Here is a 19,527-nt window from a genome sequence, read left to right as displayed (position 1 = left end):
AGAGGGGACTTCCTCAGTGGTCTGGTGGTTAATAATCCACCTTCCACTGCAGGGGACACAGGTTTGACCCCTGATCGGGGAACGAAGATCCTACATGCCGCAGGGCAACTACAGAAAGCCTATGTGCTGCAACAAACACCCAGCATGGCCAAAATAAAATAAATTTTTAAAAAAATGTTAACTAGATCCAGTGGCTTCTAGCTGCACTAAAGAAGAAACCCAAACTTCTCTGAGGCTCACAAAGTCTAGGTCATCCACTGCTGCTATTTCTCCAACCTAAGCCTAGCTCCTATCCCAGTTCCCCCGTTCATGACTCCCTCAGTACTGGTCATGCTGGATTCTACTCACCAGGCAGGTTTCAGCTCAGGTGTCACTTCCTTAGAGAGGCCATCCCACACCCCACACATAAAAGAGCCCAAGGAGCCTAATCATATAATACGCAACCACTCTCTCCCCCATTACTCTGTTTTATTTTATTCACAGGCCATTAGCATAGTCAGTTAAAAGTTCACTTGTGTAGAGTGTGTTTCTCCCTGGAGCTATAACTCCCAGGAGAGTGAGGATTTATATCCACAGTACTTGGAACACTGCCTGGTACACAGTATATATGGGATAAACATTTATTTAACAAATAAGTTCATCTGTTCCTGAGGCTTCCATGGTTTCCAAACCCCTCCCCACCACAGGTGACCCTCTTCTGGATAAATATCGATTAAAAATTCAGTGTTTCAACAGGACATACTTTTATAGAGAGGGGGAATCAGCCCTCGTCTTAGGGGTTTTGCAAAAGGGTCCCTGACAGGAAAGGTTCTAGGCTGGTCCTCAGGTGGCGCTAGTGGTAAAGGACCCACCTGCCAATGCAGGAGACACAGGAGATGTGGGTTCTATCCCTGGGTCAGGAAGATCCCCAGGAACAGGAAATGGCAACCCACTCCAGTATTCTTGCCTGCAAAATTCCATGGACAGAGGAGCCTGGTGGGCTAAGTCTGGGGAGTCGCGAAGAGTCAGACACAACTGAGTGACTAAGAGCGTGCATGCATGCACACACACACACACACACACACACACACAGGTACTCCTAGGTGCCCCCCTTAAACATTTCCAAGAACTGAGACAAGCTATTTCCCCTCCTGGGCCATAGTTGCCTCATCTAGAAGAGGAAAGTTTTTCACCAGATGATTCTGAAAGTTTCATCCATTCTAAATCCTCTTTTTTTGCGTAAGTTTTTCCTAAAGCTGCATATCCCCTGGGCAGAACTCCCTACCTGACAGTCTTTGTCTCACTGCAGAGGTTTACAGCACAAGTGGGAGGCAGGAGATGAGAGAATCATCTTTATTTCCTAATCCAAGTCAGACCTCAAAAGACCCATGACTTGAAAAGACACTTAAGAACCTCTTAAACAGATATTTAAAATCTGAGCCTTTGGGAGCCCACCATGCCTCACTAACACTCATTCTGATCAGGGGCCTTGTTTTAGAACTGGTTGGAATAAAATACTGTGCCCTGTTATCCTACTTTATTGGATTCTCACCTTCCAGGGTTATCAATTGCTTCCTGAGTCTACACCACACACTGACTCCCAGGACAGGCAGACAACCAGCCTTTTCAAAACCAGACATAGAACACAGTTGTCTGACCATGTTCTCTTCTTATCCAATCAGCCAACCCTGGATCTCACTTCCTGAAAAACTCAGTTTCTGTGAACTCACCTTCACCCTATTGATCAAATCAGCATTCTCCTGCCAAGAAAAACCTGCCTTTCCAACATGAGACAGGTCATACCAGGTCTGAGCCCCACAGCTCTCAAAAATGAATGCTCCTGTAGAGGATACTCAAATGGCATTCTTTCCTTTTTTGGCAAATATTTATTAAGTCCTTATTAAGTGACAGGTATTATGCTCGGGGGATGGTGAATAATACGGAAACAGCTTTACCCGCCATCGCAGGACGGTTCAGGTAAAGAAAAGGGCATTCAATAAATACCTACACAAATAATGATGAGTGAGATAAATAATGTGAAACGAAGGCATACGAAGCCGTAAGAACAAATAAATGGAAGCATCTCAATCTGCAATGTTGGACAACAGCCAGGCATTTCAAATGGACTGCCTAGAGTAAGTTTAGCTGAAACCTGACCATGCAAAGCTGAATATGGATTGTCAAAGCAGCAGGACATGGTAGGCACTCCACCAGAGCTCTGTCCTAGTTGATCCCAAGACTAGTTCTTCCTCACCTGAAAGGCTTCCCTAAAATGCCTTTTCCTCACACAGGCATTCCCTGATCAACCTAACAAATTCAACTTTGCAGGCATTTCTCCCCACTCCTCACCACTTCTCTTCATCACAGCGCTGCTGAGGTACTTCCACTTCAGGATGGGATGGACTTCATATACTCTTACTCTTTTTGATAAATTTTAAACAGATCATATATGTGTTTTCATTCTTGTTTCTCTAATATATTTCATACTAAAAAGTCATAATTCAGAAAAAAAATCACCCAATATTGGTTTGAATTCGACGTTACTGCATTCCTTACACTTTGAGCAGTTAAAAGACAGGGAAGGTATCTTCCATCTTAGTATTCCCAGGAAGAGTACAGTACCTAGGAGACAGCAGCACATTTCTGATGGCTTGCTAAACAAACAGGCTACATATAAATCCAGAAAGGAAATCTTCAAACAGAGGGAGCTAAGCTCATTTCTTCTATAAGTCAAAAAACAGACCCCACTGATGGATGGCAGACAACCAAGGAGGCACGAATTTAAATAAATGTCACTATATACACCCAAAAGAACTGAAAGCACTGACAAAGTCAGACACTTGTACACCAACATTCATGGTAGCGTTATTCGTAATAGCCAAAAGCTGAAAACAAACCAAATGTCGACTGACATATAAAATAAACAAAATGTGGTATACGGAAACAGTGGAATATTATTCAGTTTTAAAAAGGGAATAGAATTCTTTTTTCATTGATTACAATGTTGTATTAATTTCTGCTGTACAACAAAGTGATTCAGTTGTACATATAAATATATTTTTAAAAAATACTCTTTTCCATTATGGTTTATCCCAGAATACTGAATATAGTTCCCTGTGCTATACAGTAGGCCTTTGTTGTTTATCCAGGATTGAAATTCTGATACATGGTACAACATGAATGAAGCTTGAACACGTTATGCTAAGTGAAATAAGCCAGTCATAAAAAGACAAATATTGTAAAATTCCTTCTATGAGGCACTTAGAACAGACTAACTGACACAGGCACAAAGTAGAATCAAGGTTTGCCAGGGGCTAGGGGAGGGGGAAATAGGAAATTATTGTTTAATGGTACAGAGTTTCTGTTTGGGATGGCAAGTCCTTTAAGTGCATAGTGGTGGTGAGGGTTGCACAACATTAGGGATGTACATAACTTTAATGAATTATCCATTTAAAAATAGTTTAAATGGTGAATTTTATGTTACGTATATTTTATCTCATTTTCCTACCAAAAAAGATGTATCACTTGTATATTCCTCTAGCCAAGGCCTCTAAGATAACCCAAGAAGATTTATCCCATGACAGCAAATCCTTTGAAAATATCACTGTAATTTTGTACAATGCTATATGTGGCAATGCCAATTCTTAAGAATGAGCCAAAGTAAAGCAAAGGAAATTTAACTAAATTTTCAATTAGGCCAGGCAAAGAGAATCTGAAGAAACCAGAGCAACATTTACTAAAAGGCTCTTTATGTGCCAGACATTGTACTACTAGGTAGTTCTATGAACATTACTTCATTTGATCTTTACAATACTCTACGAGGTAGGCTCAGTGGACATGAGTTTAGTGAAGGACAGGGAAGCCTGGCATGCTGCAGTCCATGGGCTCACAAAGAGTCAGACATGACTTAGCGACTGATGACAACAACTAGGTAGGCATTAATATCCCTATAAGAAATTGATTAAACAAGTAAAATGAGATAAACCATACTGAAAAAGGATATTTTTAAAAATATTGTATACACATATCTGAATCACTTTACAGCAGAAATTAACACAAGATTGTAAATAACTATAATTTTTAAAAAACTAAAATTCTAGTTAGGATGAAGAAAAAATAATTAAGGTGCTACGCTAGCATGAAAAGGATGAAGAAACAGAGCTACAAAATCACTACTAGCAGTAGACAAGGCAAAAACTTCTGATTTGTACTTAACCAGGTTACTAGGTTAACTGCCTCAAAAAAAAGAGTCAACATTCTCCAGAGTATTATAACAGGACCCAGAGAACCAAAAGTGAAGGGAAAAGAAAATGAACAGGTGCAAACCCCAAGATGACCCAGATGTTGGAATTACTGGACAAAGAACAAAACAGCTATTATAACTATCAGCTATGACGTAAAGGTGAATGCTCTTGAAATGAATAAAAAAGCTAGGCATTCTTTCTCAGCAGAGAAACAGGAGCTATTTTTTAAAAAGGAAACTTTAGAATTGCAAAATACAGTATCTGAAATTCACCAGATAGGCTCAAGAGCAGAATGAAAATGACAGAGAAAACAGGAAGCTTGAAGACATATCACTAGAATACTAGATTGTATCACTAGTATACTATCTAAAAACAGAGAAAAAAAATTGTTTTAATGAACAAAATCTAAGGAACCTCTCTTCAGTAATAAAAAGTCTAACTAAAGTGTCGGTATCCCATAATGAGAGGAGAAATTGGTGTTGAAAAAATATTTGGAATAATGGCTGGACACTCCACAAAATATGGTTAAAGACATAAATTTACAGACACAAGAATCTCAACAAACCCCAAACAGGATAATCTCTAATAAAACAATGTCCAAAAGCATTATAATCAAACTGCTAAAGATAAAAGATTTTTGAAATATCTTGAAAGAAGTCAGTAAAACAAACGCCACAATACATATGAGAGATTAGTGGTTCAAATGTCTATTATTAGAAACCACATCTACAGAAAAGAGTGAGTCAATATTTTAAAGTCACAAAAGCAAAGAAGTGTCAACCCAGGACTTTGTATCCAGTGAAAACATCCTTCAAGAATAAAGGTAAAATAAACACATTGCAGATGAACAAAAAGTAAGAGAATTCATCACCGTAAGACTTGCTCTAAAAGAAATGCTAAAGGAAGTTTTTTCAGCTGAAGGGAAATCTGGAACTTTAGGAATAAAGGAAGAACTACAAAAATAGTTTGGGTAAATAGAATAGATTATTTTCTTCTTTAAATTATAAAAACATATGTATGAGCATTACAAGCAAAATTTGGGGGTTCTTTCCCCTTTATGAAGACGTACTTACTATATATAACAACTATAATACAGGGAGTCAGGTAAAAGAACCTACATGGTAATAAGGCTTCTATAGTAAGTCTTAAAATGTTAACTCTGTAGTAGACTGTGAAGAGTTAGGTGTGTATATTCTAATTCTTAGAGCAACTTTAATTTCATACTTAAAAATTAAACTTTAATTTTATACTTAAAGATACTTAAATTATCTTTCAGTAATGAAGCAAAATATATTTGAAGACTAAAAAAATAACACCAAAGATATAGCCAAAAGCTAACAGAAATTAAAATGAAATATACATACTAATGTATACAGTATAAAACATATACATATATTTAAAAATAACTCTATTAAGTATATATAGTATAAATATACACACATACATATATTTACTCAAAAGTGAAGTTAAGAGACATGGAAGACTGAGTGACAAAGTCTAACCAACATCTAACTGGAGTCCCAGAGGAAAGAATGGAAAAACAGGCAATATTCAAAAAGATCATGGTTAAGAATAATCCAGATATGATTTAAAAACACTTGTCCTCAGATTCAGGAAATTCAATGAAACTGAAGCAGAGAAATGGAAAGAAACCAACACCTAGGCATATCACAGTGAAACTGCAGAATAGCAAAGACAGGAGATCGTTTTAAAAGTGGGCCCAACTCGATGACCTACAGAAGAATAGCCATAGAAGTTCCTGATGGCGGATGTTTTAACAGCAATGACAAAAATGAGAAGACAGTGAATTAAACCCTACAGTGTACTAGGAGGAAATAACTGCCAACTGTAAATTTTTACTTAGTTAAATTATCTTTCAGTGTAAGTGTTAGTCGCTCAGTCATGCCCGACTCTTTGCGACCCCATGCACTGCAGCCACCAGGCTCCTCTGTCCATGAGATTTTCCAGGCAAGGATACTGGAGTGGGTTGCCATTTCCATCTTTCAGTAATGAAGCAAAATATATTTGAACACAATTAATAAAAAAAAAAACATTTACCAAAAGGTCTCCTTTAGGCAGAAGAGACATTTTTTTTTAATTTGAAAAAAGAAGAAAAAGGAGAAGCACTCTTCATAATTCTGAATCCTTAATGAAATTGGCTTTCAGTTGAAAAGACAGTCTCAAAATAGCTTCTCATCCTCCTTTTTCAAGGACACTTACTCAGCAATTTGTTTCCTTAAACTGTTAACAATTTTGAAAGTATTAAACCACAAACAAATAGATGATCATTATTTCTCAGGTTCCCACCAAGAGGAATTGTTTTTTCCCATCTCACTGCTATTCCTCTGACCAAGATTTAGGAGATACATTAATGACACAAGTATAAAAATGAAACATACTCTTTAGAAATTATATATTTTAAATACCATCCTTTTAAGGTAGTTTAAGTTAACTAGAGTTAAAAAACAAAAACAACAACAAAAGCTAGCCTTAATCCCTTCTAGGATTTGATATCTATAGTTTTTAAGACACTGTTTTAAATGAAACATCCAAGTAATAATCACAAGTAGGTAAATTTCTACACACACATATACTCTGTTTCTCACCATTAAATTTACCATTTATCTCTACAAGAAAACCCTGAGAGCTAGATGGATGCTTTGCCTCTAAACGTTACATATTAAAAAACAAACAAACCCAAGAGGACAGCAGCATCAGCAGTTTTTTAATCTCTCCAAGTCGATGTGTAGAACCAGACACAGCAATTAGATAACCACTAGATAAAACCCCAAAATCCTAAGCACACATGCACAGCCAATCTACGTGAAGGTACCTTTACCAAACCAGGATACAAACAGGCAAAGGGAAACCGCCAACAGCCACACAACCTGCGTGGTTGTTACAGCTGTATGGAGAAAAGAGAAGAAAGCAACAAGTCATCAGAGCTGTGACGAGGAAAATCCCAAAGCAGCCAGTAGACATCCCCGGAAAGCAGAGAATTACAGTGTGAGGAAGCAGTGAAAACGGGGATGGCTTCTGCCCACTGTGGTGGCTAGTGCGCACTAGGGACCCGTGGTGAGAAAGTACAAAGGCCATTGAACAGTCTTGCCCCAAGAATTCTTGACACTGACCTGCTAGGGTTCCCATCCAGAACAGAGTCCCTCACCAAGGAGAAAGCTGAGAGAATAAAATCAAACTCTAGGAAACAAGGGACAAGAGAGTAAAGGAGGAGAAGGAATGGAAGGGAAGAGATGCAGGAAATTCTGAAGGAACAGGAGATCATATGTTTGAGGCCCATGTGAGCACAACTGAAGATAAAGAGTTCTTCAAGAGACAGAAGCTACCCTGGACCACGCCTCCTTCTAAAGGGTAAGGAATGCTCAGAACGCCATGTCAAAATGAGGTCAAGGGCACTAAGAAAATGACTCATGAGAGAATAGAACAGGATCAGCAAACTCAGATGAGCAGATAAATCAAGAAATAACTAAATCAAAAGAAAAGGCCACTTCAGAAATGAACACAAGAATACTTAAGAGACAAAGAAGATGTAAAGGAATAAAAAATTTTAATTAAAAAAAAAAAGAAACAATTCAAAACAAGTGATAAACTCTGAAAATGAATCCTATAGATATATTAAGAGTTCCTAAAGAAGAAAACAAAGAATGTTTAAGAATGTTTAAATCCATAGGTTCATGACATTTTTTTTTAAATCTGGTGATTATACAAATCTACATTTGTGATAAAACGATATAGAACTAAATACACACATACCAATGAGTACATATAAAACTGATAAAACCAGATGAAGGTAAGTGGGTTGTGTCAATTGTCAACTTCCTGCTTGTGAAACTGTTCTACGGTTACGTAAGATGCTAGCACTGGAGGAATCCAGGGGAAGGGTGTATGGGATATCTGTATTATTTCTTACAACCGCATGTAAATTTACAATATTCTTTAAATGTTTAATTACAAAAAAAATCAAATTGGTTATTTCTAGAGAGTAGTAGGGGATCACTTCTTTATTTTAAAACCTAGTAAAGAATCAAGCATTTACTCTCTTTCTTGTATGAACAGTATCAATGGTTAAGAAAATAGTAGATGAGGGAACCACTTCTTCATAAAGTCTCAATTAATTGAAAAAAAACTATTATATTCTCAACATCTTTCAACCCCCAATGAACTCGTGGATCTAAACACTAACATTAACAGGATTAACAGCAGGTAACATTATAAAGAGAGAGAGAAAGATATTATGTGCCTTGTGGTGTAAGAACGTGTCACTATCTGAGGTCTTGCAATGGGGTCCAGATGTAAGTCTGATCATGTCTATGGATCCAGACACCACTGGCAGGGAATGCACAGGACAGGAAGAAGAGTTGAGGTGCAACATGAAAGGGCAATCCAGAAAAAAACCCTGGATTCTTTCACAGATAAATTGTTGGGGGTGGGGGGGAGCGGCAGACAGGGCCAGGGGCTGGGAAGGAGCAGGATCAGTTCAGTTCAGTTCAGTCGCTCAGTTGTGTCTGACTCTTTGCGACCCCATGAATTGCAGCACGCCAGGCCTCCCTGTCCATCACCAACTCCCGGAGTTCACTCAAACTCATGTCCATCGAGTTGGTGATGCCATCCAGCCATCTCATCTTCTGTCGTCCCCTTCTCCTCCTGCCCCCAATTCCTCCCAGCATCAGAGTCTTTTCCAATGAGTCAACTCTTCGCATGAGGTGGCCAAAGTACTGGAGTTTCAGCTTTAGCATCGTTCTTTCCAAAGAACACCCAGGGCTGATCTCCTTTAGAATGGACTGATTGGATCTCCTTGCAGTCCAATGGACTCGCAAGAGTCTTCTCCAACACCACAGTTCAAAAGCATCAATTCTTCGGCGCTCAGCCTTCTTCACAGTCCAACTCTCACATCCATACATGACCACGGAAAAACCATAGCCTTGACTAGATGGACCATTGTTGGCGAAGTAATGTCTCTGCTTTTCAATATGCTATCTAGGTTGGTCAGATTATAACAGTCTTAACTAAGCCAAAAAAAAATCTTAAAAGACACAAATTTGCTTTAAATGGGCAGGACTAAACATTGGCAGTCTTGGGGATACATGCCTGCTGATAATACTATAAAGAAATGCAAAGAAGTATCTAAAAAGTATCTTAAAGTATCAAGAAGTATCTTAAAAAGCAAGATAGGGACTTCCTTGGTGGTGCAGTGGTCAGTACTCCAGGCTTCCAATGCAGGGGACACAGGTTCAATCCCTGGTCACAGAACTAAGATCCCACCTGCTGCATGGTGCAGCCAAACAACAACAAACAAACAACAACAACAACAACAAAACTCTTTTAAAAAAAGCAAGATAGTGGCTACTTCAGGGACAGAGCAGGTGGTGATCAGGATGTGGCACATGGTTGGGGTTGCTATGGCAGGTGGCAAAATTCTAATTCCTGACGTAAGACAAGGTTACAGTGATGTTTGTTTTAGAGTAACACAGTAAAATGACTCACTTGATTTGTGTGATCTGTATTTGATTTTTCTTTTATAATGAAAAGGCTTTTCCTGAAAATGCAAAGTTATAGCCCTAGTGTTTCCTATCATGAGAGAACATTTGTAACATTTAAAATAATTAATTTAATTACATTATTTTAAAGAATTATATGAAACATAAAATAATCACATGACTGTAAATATCTAAAAAAACTGCATGAAAGTAAATAATCTTATAAAATAATTACATTTAATATATACGTAAGAGTAAACCACATTAATAAATTCCAGCCAGCCAGTGAAACCTGGGGAAGCTTCTGAGGCCTATTTGTTATGTTAAAAACGAGATTAACAAGTGCTACTAGGTTTTAGGGGCTTCCCTGGTGGCTCAGCTGATAAAGAATCTGCCTGCAATGTGGGAGACCTGAGTTCGATTCCTGGGTTGGAAAGATCCCCTGAAGAAGGGAGCTAAGAAACCACTCCAGAATTCTGGCCTAGAGCATTTCATAGACTGTATAGTCCATGCGGTTGCAAAGAGTTGGACACGACTGAGCAACTTTCACTTTCACTGAGTTTTAGTGACAAGCAAACACTCAGATGAGAGTTTCTTCTCAACTTACAAGAGCTCTGAGCCCGAGACTGTGTGATCTGATGTTTGGCCATGTACCACCTTGATTCACCTGCTTCACGTAAAGTCACCTAGTGGCCCATCTCCTCTCCTACACTCTTGGAAACACCAGGTTAAAAATAGGTCTAGTGCATGAGGGTATGCCAAGACCTAAGAGGAGGCTGAAAAAACAAAAACTTAGCTCCCTCAAATCACTGACAGGTTCATTTCACTCATTCCAGCCCTTTCTAATCATGCTTAAAAGGTTTGCTTTTCCATTATGAGCACTTAAGTGAGTGCCCAACACTATGACCGGGTAACAGCTGCTTCTCCTCGTCCTGGTTACCAGCACACACACTTCACTGTGGGTTTAACAGGGCACCAGCAGAGCCTAGTAATGATCAGCCTTTATGCCTAAAGCGCTCAGAGCTTCTCAACTGACAAGAGGCCTAGTATCTGAAAGCGCAAAATACAAAACTAAGTGCCCTCCCCCATCGGAACTCCCTATCACAAAACAAGACCTCACAGCCTGAGCTGTTCGCTCATCAACACTAAGCCAATCTGACCTCAAACCCCTTCAAAAAGGGGGACGGGGAGGACAGGGTATATCAGATACATAACAGACTTGTAATGTAAACTTGTGAGGAAAACCTTGAGATTCAGATGGAACTTGGTCATGTTTTTTAAAACACTGGGACTTCCCTGGTGGTGCCCTGGTTAAGACTCAGCACTCTCAATGCAGGGGGCATGGGTTAGATCCCTGGTTAGGGAACTAAGACCCCAAATGCTGCAAGGCAGCAGGACAAAAAATAAAACGAAAAATAAAGTAATATGAAATACATATATAAAGGAGGCCTGATTCTCCTATAAAATGGCTTGAGAGCTAGTCTGGTTTTACCTCATCTTTCCCCCTCACTACCCCAGGTTTTCTACATGAGTCAAACCAGGATGGTTAGCTCACAAGAGAGAACGGTGAAGCCAACATATAAAGATGAGATTCAGGCAGGAGTTGAAAGGAAACCTGTATAAGAAAGGAAGATTAGTGCTGAAGTCCTGTCTTCCAAGTCAGGGTCTTATTCAGTCTCCCTGGGGTCAGCTGACCCCGTTTCCTTTCCTCTCTCACCACCTCTTGCTTCTTCTGCATTCTTAGCCCTGTTTCGTGAACCTTCCGCTTTCTAGCTTACCTACCCCTCCCTCCTTCCCTTGTATATTTTCTGCCTTCTCATGAGGCAGATGAGTAAATATATACCCAAATATACACAGACAGTAAAAAATCGGCCTGCAAAGCAGGAGACCTGGGTTCAACCCCTGGCTTGGGAAGATCTCCTGGAGGAGGGCAACCCCCTCAAGTATTCTTGCCCAGAGAATCCCATGGACAGAGGAGCCTGATGGGCTACAGTCCATAGGGTCGCAAAGAGTCAGACACGACTGAGTGACTAACACTTTCACTTTTCACTTTCACTTCAAATATACACAAACCTACTAAAATGTCTGCAACAGAAACCCTGAGCTCCCCTTACCACACAGGTGCTTCTAGAGGCCTTATCCACTGCTTCCATGACTCCCCTGGGTCCCCTCTAAGAGAGGGTTCACCCCAGATGTTAAGAACCAGGTTCTGGCCTCAATTTCCTGTGATCATCCAGAGCAAAGGGCCCCTTTCATAAATGCTACTCTGATCATGTGAATTCAAGAATCCTTTAAAAGGATGCTCTCTCTCCATACCAACACCTGATGAGCCCAAGATTTTAAGAATAGAAGTAAATTGAAAAAAAAATACACATTTAACCCTCCATTCTAGAAATGCCTATAAGTAAAAGAAACCCAGAAGGGTTTAAAGCCCAGGTACAAGACAGCAGCTCAAGTCAGACTCCACACGTTAGACACTATCCCAGGTCTGTGGGATATCCATAGGCCTGTCCTAGGGGAAAACCTATAGCAGGAAAATGGTGAGCTACCTGGGGGGAGGGGAAGGACTTATAGTTTGGATTTTTCACCCAAGCTGTTTCTAATGAGCAGTAGAGAAATATGAGCCTGTTAAAACATTACTTACTGCCTGCTGGATGTCAGATTTCACCTGCTCACTCAACATGCCTTCAAAAACGAAGGAGTCACCAAACTTCTCAGCCTGAAGGAAAGAAGGGAAATAAAAATGCAGAAAAGTTTGCAGTAACACATTTCACAAGTGCCATTTTCTGTGTACGCTGCTCGAGTGGTTCTTCTTGTCCAAATGAACTTAATTTTGTCATATGACCTCCCAAAGGATTCAGAAATAACATTAAAGCATCTGGCTTCCTATTAAAACAGGTTAGTGTCACTTACAGAGCCCATTTTCATTTTAGGCTCATGTAGCTGATAAGGATGCAGACTGGAAGAGATTAGCTTTTGAGCCTGTGATTGTCTCTGTTGATGGAAACACATCTCCCCAAGTATTACAAATGACTTTGGAAAATAACAGGATTCTTTACATATCAGATCACATATCAACCTTTTCCTTTGTTCTACTCCAGGAATTTAGCTAAAAGAAGCAAATGGCACTGTTTGCTGATATTCTGACACATTCTAGCTCCACTAAGGTGTCTGCTGTGCTGATAAATCTCAAGTGGCCAACCTGAACACCAGGTGGAAATATGTATTTTAATCATTTTTATTTAACGTTACTGTCTCAAGTCTGTATCTACTTGGTTTTCTTTGCTGCATGTGGCCCCAGTGAGCAAATGTCCAAAGTAGCCTCTTGGTTTCCATGGTTCTACTCTTCCGGTTTTCTTCCTCCTTTTGGATTCTTCCTCCTCATCTCCTGAAATACGTGGGCTCTCCTTCTAGCCCCTAAAACACTGTTGCTCCCTGATATTCTACCCTGCCTCTCTGCTCGTCTTACTCTATTCCAGCGGCTCTTGGGCTCTGTGCAGTTGAGATCAGCTGGCAAACTTGTTGCCACTACACATCACAGCTCCCCAAGCCCAGAGCTTCTGATTCTGGAGGTCTGGAGTGAGGCAAAGGAATCTGCACATAAGAACAGCTAAGCTGGTAACTCTAACATAGGTGGTCTAAGAGATCCCACTTGAGAGACACAGACCTGCTGCTGGACAAACTCTGGCAATCTCATCATTTTAACCACTGCCAGCACTTCAAATGATGCTCAGATCTCTACCTGCATACATATCCTCTCCTCGCTAGATGAGCGTAACTTCCTGCTACATCCCTGGATTTCAGGCCTTATGAACACCTCAAATTCTTTTTCCTGATTCAAGCTCATCAACTTTTATGCATCCCAGCTCTTCTTCCTGTATTCCCTTGTGACATCACCATGTCTAAAAACCCAGACCAGTCCCTCATTCAACAACATTGATCAAAGACCTAGCAGATGCCCGCCTTTGGGCTACATGACACAGATACAAGGTCAATATTACATAGGCATGCACTCTGACCTTAGAGCACTTAAATATGGAGCACTGAGAACAAAAGTCAAGTTGAAAAAAGAATGGAAGAAAATAAGTACAACTTTATGTGACACTGTAAAGTGGAGAGTACTGAGAAAAGTCTCCTTTTGAGAGAGCGGGCAGAGGAAGCCTCCCTGAGAAGGATATTTAAGATGAGATGACTCGAGAATGAGAAGGAGCCAGCCATTGCAAAAGGGGGACAGGCAGGAAATTTCAAGCAGGGGAGAGTATGGGCTGTGCCCCAGAGATGGTAAAGAGTGTCCAGTTCACAAAGAACAGAAACAAGAACAGCAGGATCAGAATGTGATGAGCAATGGAAGTGGGATGTAAAATGAAGCTGGAGAAATGGAAAAAACAAAAACAAAAAAACAACTGTAAAGTGGCATAAAAATATGAAGTATTTTATCCAAAGCCAGGGCTTTAACCCTTTTAGTTCCCTAGGCCCTTTTGGCAGTCGGGTGAAGTGTATAAAACAAAATCAACACAATTACAAAGAAAGCGAGTTATATCAAAATATTCGTAAAACAAATGTGTGCTATAGTAACACATACAGGTGTGTGTTTATATGTACATGTCTGCCTTTTTTTATTTTTTAATATATTAAATAAGATCTAGTGGCAGGTCTCATAATTATCATTTCTAAGGTGGGGATGGAGAAGGCAATCGCACCCCACTCCAGTACTCTTGCCTGGAAAATCCCATGGATGGAGGAGCCTGGTATGCTGCAGTCCGTGGGGTGGCTAAGAGTCGGACACGACTGAGCGACTTGACTTTCACTTTTCACTTTCATACACTGGAGAAGGAAATGGCAACCCACTCCAGTGTTCTTGCCTGGAAAATCCCAGGGACAGGGGAGCCTGGTGGGCTGCCATCTATGGGGTCACACAGAGTCAGACACGACTGTAGCGACTTAGCAGCAGCAGTAGCAAGGTGGGGATGAATACAAGTAATTTTAAGGCTAAGATCTCTGAGATAAGACTAATGCAACACAAAGTGTCTGTGATTTCTGCTGAGGACAAAGACACAGGCATTGCTGCCATTTCTGTACGACATTGTCTACTTCCTAATTAAAGGACATGCTCAATTTCAGTTAGAGGGTAACAGAAATCCAGATGTAGTATTCTATCATCCATGTTCCTATACATCCTAAATTCTACTCATTCTGTCTAATCTCGATGGAGAACCCTAGTCCATGGGAAACTTCCTGCCTTAGAAGCCATCTTCTAACTTCAGCAGACTATTAAGGAACTTGATCTAAGAGTATTCTCATGAAACAAAAAGTACAGAAACTTCTCACTAGGAATGGGATCAAAGCGGCAACCATTCTGTATATTTTAGGAAATGCCAAAGAAATGCAAAACCAAATTTGGAAGTTGTTCTGCTTTCAGCATTCACTCTGAATTTTTTTTTTTTTAATAAAAAAGATGTTCTACCCTGAAACAAAAACAAAAACAAGGCAGGGACTCCACAAACTGAAAGCAAGGGAAGAATCTTTTGGTAAGAAAAATGGGAAACATATATATGACAAGGATATTTGAGCCACTCAGAAGCTTCTGTCATCTAGAAAGCCTCCTTCTTCCTAGTGCCACTGAGTACAAACAGCTGCTTTCAGAACACTGCTCTGTGATTCAGCAGCCACAGCAGACACTGGAATTGCCGAAGGAAACCTCCTGTGTCTTCAGGCACTGGAATAAAACCACAAAAATGAAAAGCTGCACTTCTTCATCTATCACTTATGAATTATGCCATGCTTCCGAAACAGACGAACTATAATTTTTTGAGAGGGAAGAGTGGCCTTACTTTACATGCTGTTATCTCAAAAAGCCTGAGCGGACAGTGGCACCCTTTGGCATATTACAGCATTGACACACCAGAGCATCAAGGTTAAAAAGACAGGTGCTGGGGTCACACTGGCAAGGCCTGAACCACAGCATCACAACTAACCAGCTACGGGACTCAGGGCAAGATGCTTTGATAATCCCCCATTTACCACCTGAAAAGTAACCTGCCTCGCTGGGTTTCTATGAAAACAACAATTAGATGAAACATATATAAAGTGCTTGGCACAGCACTGGGAACACAGTGAAAAGTCGTCAACTGATGAAGTCGTTCCTCCCCATCCCAATCCCGTTACCTCTGTCAAATAGCCAGTTGAGTTCACAAACTTCTCAAATTCAGCGTTACTGACTTCATAGGCATCCATGTAAAAGGCATCAATAGCAACTCTCCTCGCAGGTGCTTCCCCATCCTGCTTTATCTGAGGATCATCTGTGCCCATTGTAAACACACCGGCAGGGATGGGGACCATCTGCAGCGAAAGGGGAAACACAGGAAGTCAGGCCACTGCAGTCAGAGTAAACCCGGGCCAAGTGTAAAGTGCCAGCACGAGGTGAGCACCGGACGGGGAGCGAACCCCCGCTGCAAAAGCCACTGAGAGATGAGTAAGGTGACTCCACACTCCAGCAAACGGCTAGTCACAAAAGGAAGTGAAGAGTCTTTAGGACAGTAATATATCTAGAAAAAACTCTTCATAATATATATCTGCACACACACACACACACACACACACAAATAAATAAATGAAAAATAAAAAGGGCTTCCCTGGTGGTCCAGTGGCTAACACTCTGTGCTCCCAATGCAGGGAGGGGCAGGGTTCAATACCTGGTCAGGGAACTAGATCCCACATACTGCAACTAGGAAGTGGCGCAGCCAAATAAATAAATAATTTAAAAAAAAAAAAAAACACACCTGCACACACCATGGAAGCAGGTTTAGAGCAAGAGTCACCAAGCTCCTAATGACTGGAGGTCAGAGGCAGGGAGCATATTCCACTTGTTTATACATCTGAAGGAAATGGCACCCCACTCCAGTACTATGGCCTGGAAAATCCCAAGGACAGAGGAGCCTGGAAGGCTACAATCCATGGGGTTGCAAAGAGTCAGACACGACTGAGCGACTTCACTTCGCTTTACTTTATACATCTGTGCGTTTTCCTCCTTTACTATGTTCTTATTCCTTTTAAACCATTTTAAAAAGCAAATATAAAAATGCCACATGTAATATCTTTTAAAACCAACTCAGTCAATCGAGGTTGCCAATGATAATGGAAAAGACCTAAATCACTCAAATGGAAAATCTAAAACATTTACTAAAGGACTATGCCTTGTCCTTTTTTAACACCTTCGCAAAACTCTAACTGCAGTTACTTTGTTTCTATCTATTAGACAGTGTATTAAAAAGCAGAGACATCACTTTGCTGACAAAGATCCATATAGTCAAAGCTACAGTTTTTCCAGTAGTCATGTATGGATATGAGAGTTGAACTGTAAAGGCTGAGAACGAAAGAAATGATGCTTTTGAACTAGGGTGCTGGAGAAGACTCTTGAGAGTCCCTTGGACTGCAAGGAGATCCAACCAGTCCATCCTAAAGGAGATCAGTCCTGAATATTCATTTGAAGAACTGATGCTGAAGCTGAAGCTCTAATACTTTGGCCACCTGATGTGAAGAGTTGATTCCCTGGAAAAGACCCTGATGCTGGGAAAGACTGAAGGCAGGAGGAGAAGGGGGAACAGAGGATGAGATGGTTGGATGGCATCACTGACTCAATGGACATGAGTTTGAGCAAGCTCCAGGAGATAGTGAAGGACAGAGAAGCCTGGCGTGCTGTAGTCCGTGGGGTCGCAAAGAGTCAGACATGACTTAGTGACTGAACAACAACTGTTTTCTATAAATTCTAAACCCCGCGAGGGCAGCAAGAGAGGCTACCTTGTTCACATGTTGTCCTAGCACTAAACATAAGATCTGAGGATCACACCTAAAATTTTCAGTTAATAAACACAGGTCCAAGGTCAGCATCATTGGAGAAATGCAGACAAAATCTACAGTGAGATTCCACTTCACACCCACCAGCACAGCCGTAACCAGAAACACAGATAAGAACAAGTGTCAACAAGGATGAAGGAAACTTGCAACCCTTTACGTTGCTGGTAGAAATGTAAAGTAACACTGCTGCTTTAGAAAACAATGTCAGTTCTTCAAAAAGCTACATAAAAGAGTTAACACATGATCATGCAATTCCACTTCTAGGATTATACCCAAGATAAATGAATACATATATCCATGAAAAAACCTGTATAGTAATATTCATAGCAGCATTATTCATAATACCCCAAAAGTGGAAACAACCCAAATATTCATTTGTCCACTGATGAATGAATAACATGTCACACATCCACAAAATAGAAATCAGCCATAAAAAGAAACGAAGTACCACACAGGTGAACCTTGAGAACATGATGCTAAATGAAAGAATCCACTCACAAAAGGCTGTATATTGTATGATTCCATTTATACAAAATGCCCAGAGCTGAAGCCAAAGAGACAGAAGTAGATTAGTGATTGCCAGAGCCTGCAGGGAGGTGGGCAGAGGGAATAAGTGCTAATGAGTATGGGGTTTCTTTTCAGAGTGATGAAATGTCCTAGAATTAGTGATGATGCTTGTGGAAACCTTGTGTCTATACTAAAACAAACACTAAATTGTAAACTTTCCAAGGGTGAATTTTATGACATGTCATTTGTATCTCAATTTCTAAACAGCAACACAATCATACCATCTATCAGAAATATACTCTGCAGACACAGTGTCTTACATGCTAATCATTTGAGTGAAAAAACAATTCACTCACTTCTCAGCAGATTAGGATCTGTCAGATCTCTGATCTAGAAAACAAAAGTTTGACTTGAGGAAAGGAAAAAAAAGAAACTAAAGAGTAATAGCTAGTAGGAACAAAAACAGAAAACGTGGCTTAGCAATAAGAGCAGAAAAGTTCGAAAAACAAGATCAGAAGTAACAGAAAGTAATGATCAGTAATCATGGTTTCCTACGCTCTATTTCCACTCTCTTTACTGGTGGCTGCTTTCAATTTTGTGCATGTATTTCCCAATGAAAATGGAGCTGCTTTCATCTATGACATAAGTAATAAATGTTTTCATGTCCAATGTATTATTATTAAGAAGTCATCCCGACCTCGCCCATCTGCTAATCCCAACAGTATACCAACACCCAGTTTTACTGGGTCACCTAAATATATATCCCTCTCATCTCTCCCCTTTTCTGTTCTTCAATAAATGCAGTAGCCTCACAATTGGCCCCTTTGCCTCCAGCTTCATACTTTCACATTTCTACTAGCTCCTCTCTAAGCCACCAACCCTCCACTCAAATCATTCATACAACAAATATCCAAGCCCCTACTGAACCTTCCAAAATATGTCTTCTATATCCAACACAATTTATTGAAGCTCTGCTTGGAACAGAAAAAGGTGGGAAACAACCGAAATATTCTTCAGTATTGGAATGATTAACTAAGCTGTGGGCCACTCATAAAATGGAAAATTAAGCAGCCACAAGAAAAGAAAAAGAAGGAAAACTGAGGGAGAAAAGAAGACAGTTTTAATATATAGATATGGAGAGATCACCTTCACTTTTCACCTTCATGCATTGGAGAAGGAAATGGCAACCCACTCCAGTGTTCTTGCCTGGAGACTCCCAGGGACAGGGGAGCCTGGTGGGCTGCCGTCTATAGGGTCACACAGAGTCGGACACGACTGAAGCGACTTAGCAGTAGCAGCAGCACCAGGATAAAGGGATAAGGAATGGAGAGGACAATGACCAATTCATGCCCAATTCATGTTGATGTATGGCAAAAAACTATCACAATATTGTAAAGTAATTATCCTCCAATTAAAATAAATAAATTAAACTTAAAAAAAAAAAGAAA

The 19,527-nt window shown here is 40.2% G+C and overlaps 1 protein-coding gene across 2 annotated transcripts in view; it reads right to left on the bottom strand.

Moving 5' to 3' along the window:
* The window catches only part of SUMF1 (sulfatase modifying factor 1), a 93,906-nt gene that overhangs the window by 65,480 nt on the left and 8,899 nt on the right, over positions 1–19,527 (bottom strand). For both annotated transcript variants that reach the window (XM_061396364.1, XM_061396363.1), the window contains exons 2-3: positions 15,884–16,057; positions 12,363–12,437 (exon numbers count right to left, since the gene is read on the bottom strand). In XM_061396364.1, coding sequence (XP_061252348.1) covers positions 12,363–12,437; positions 15,884–16,057 — 249 coding nt within the window. The remainder of the gene's footprint in view (positions 1–12,362; positions 12,438–15,883; positions 16,058–19,527) is intronic.

Source organism: Bos javanicus, chromosome 22 (assembly GCF_032452875.1).
Source record: "Bos javanicus breed banteng chromosome 22, ARS-OSU_banteng_1.0, whole genome shotgun sequence".
NCBI classification, from domain to species: Eukaryota; Metazoa; Chordata; class Mammalia; order Artiodactyla; family Bovidae; genus Bos; species Bos javanicus.
This window is presented reverse-complemented; position numbering and strand designations above follow the sequence as displayed.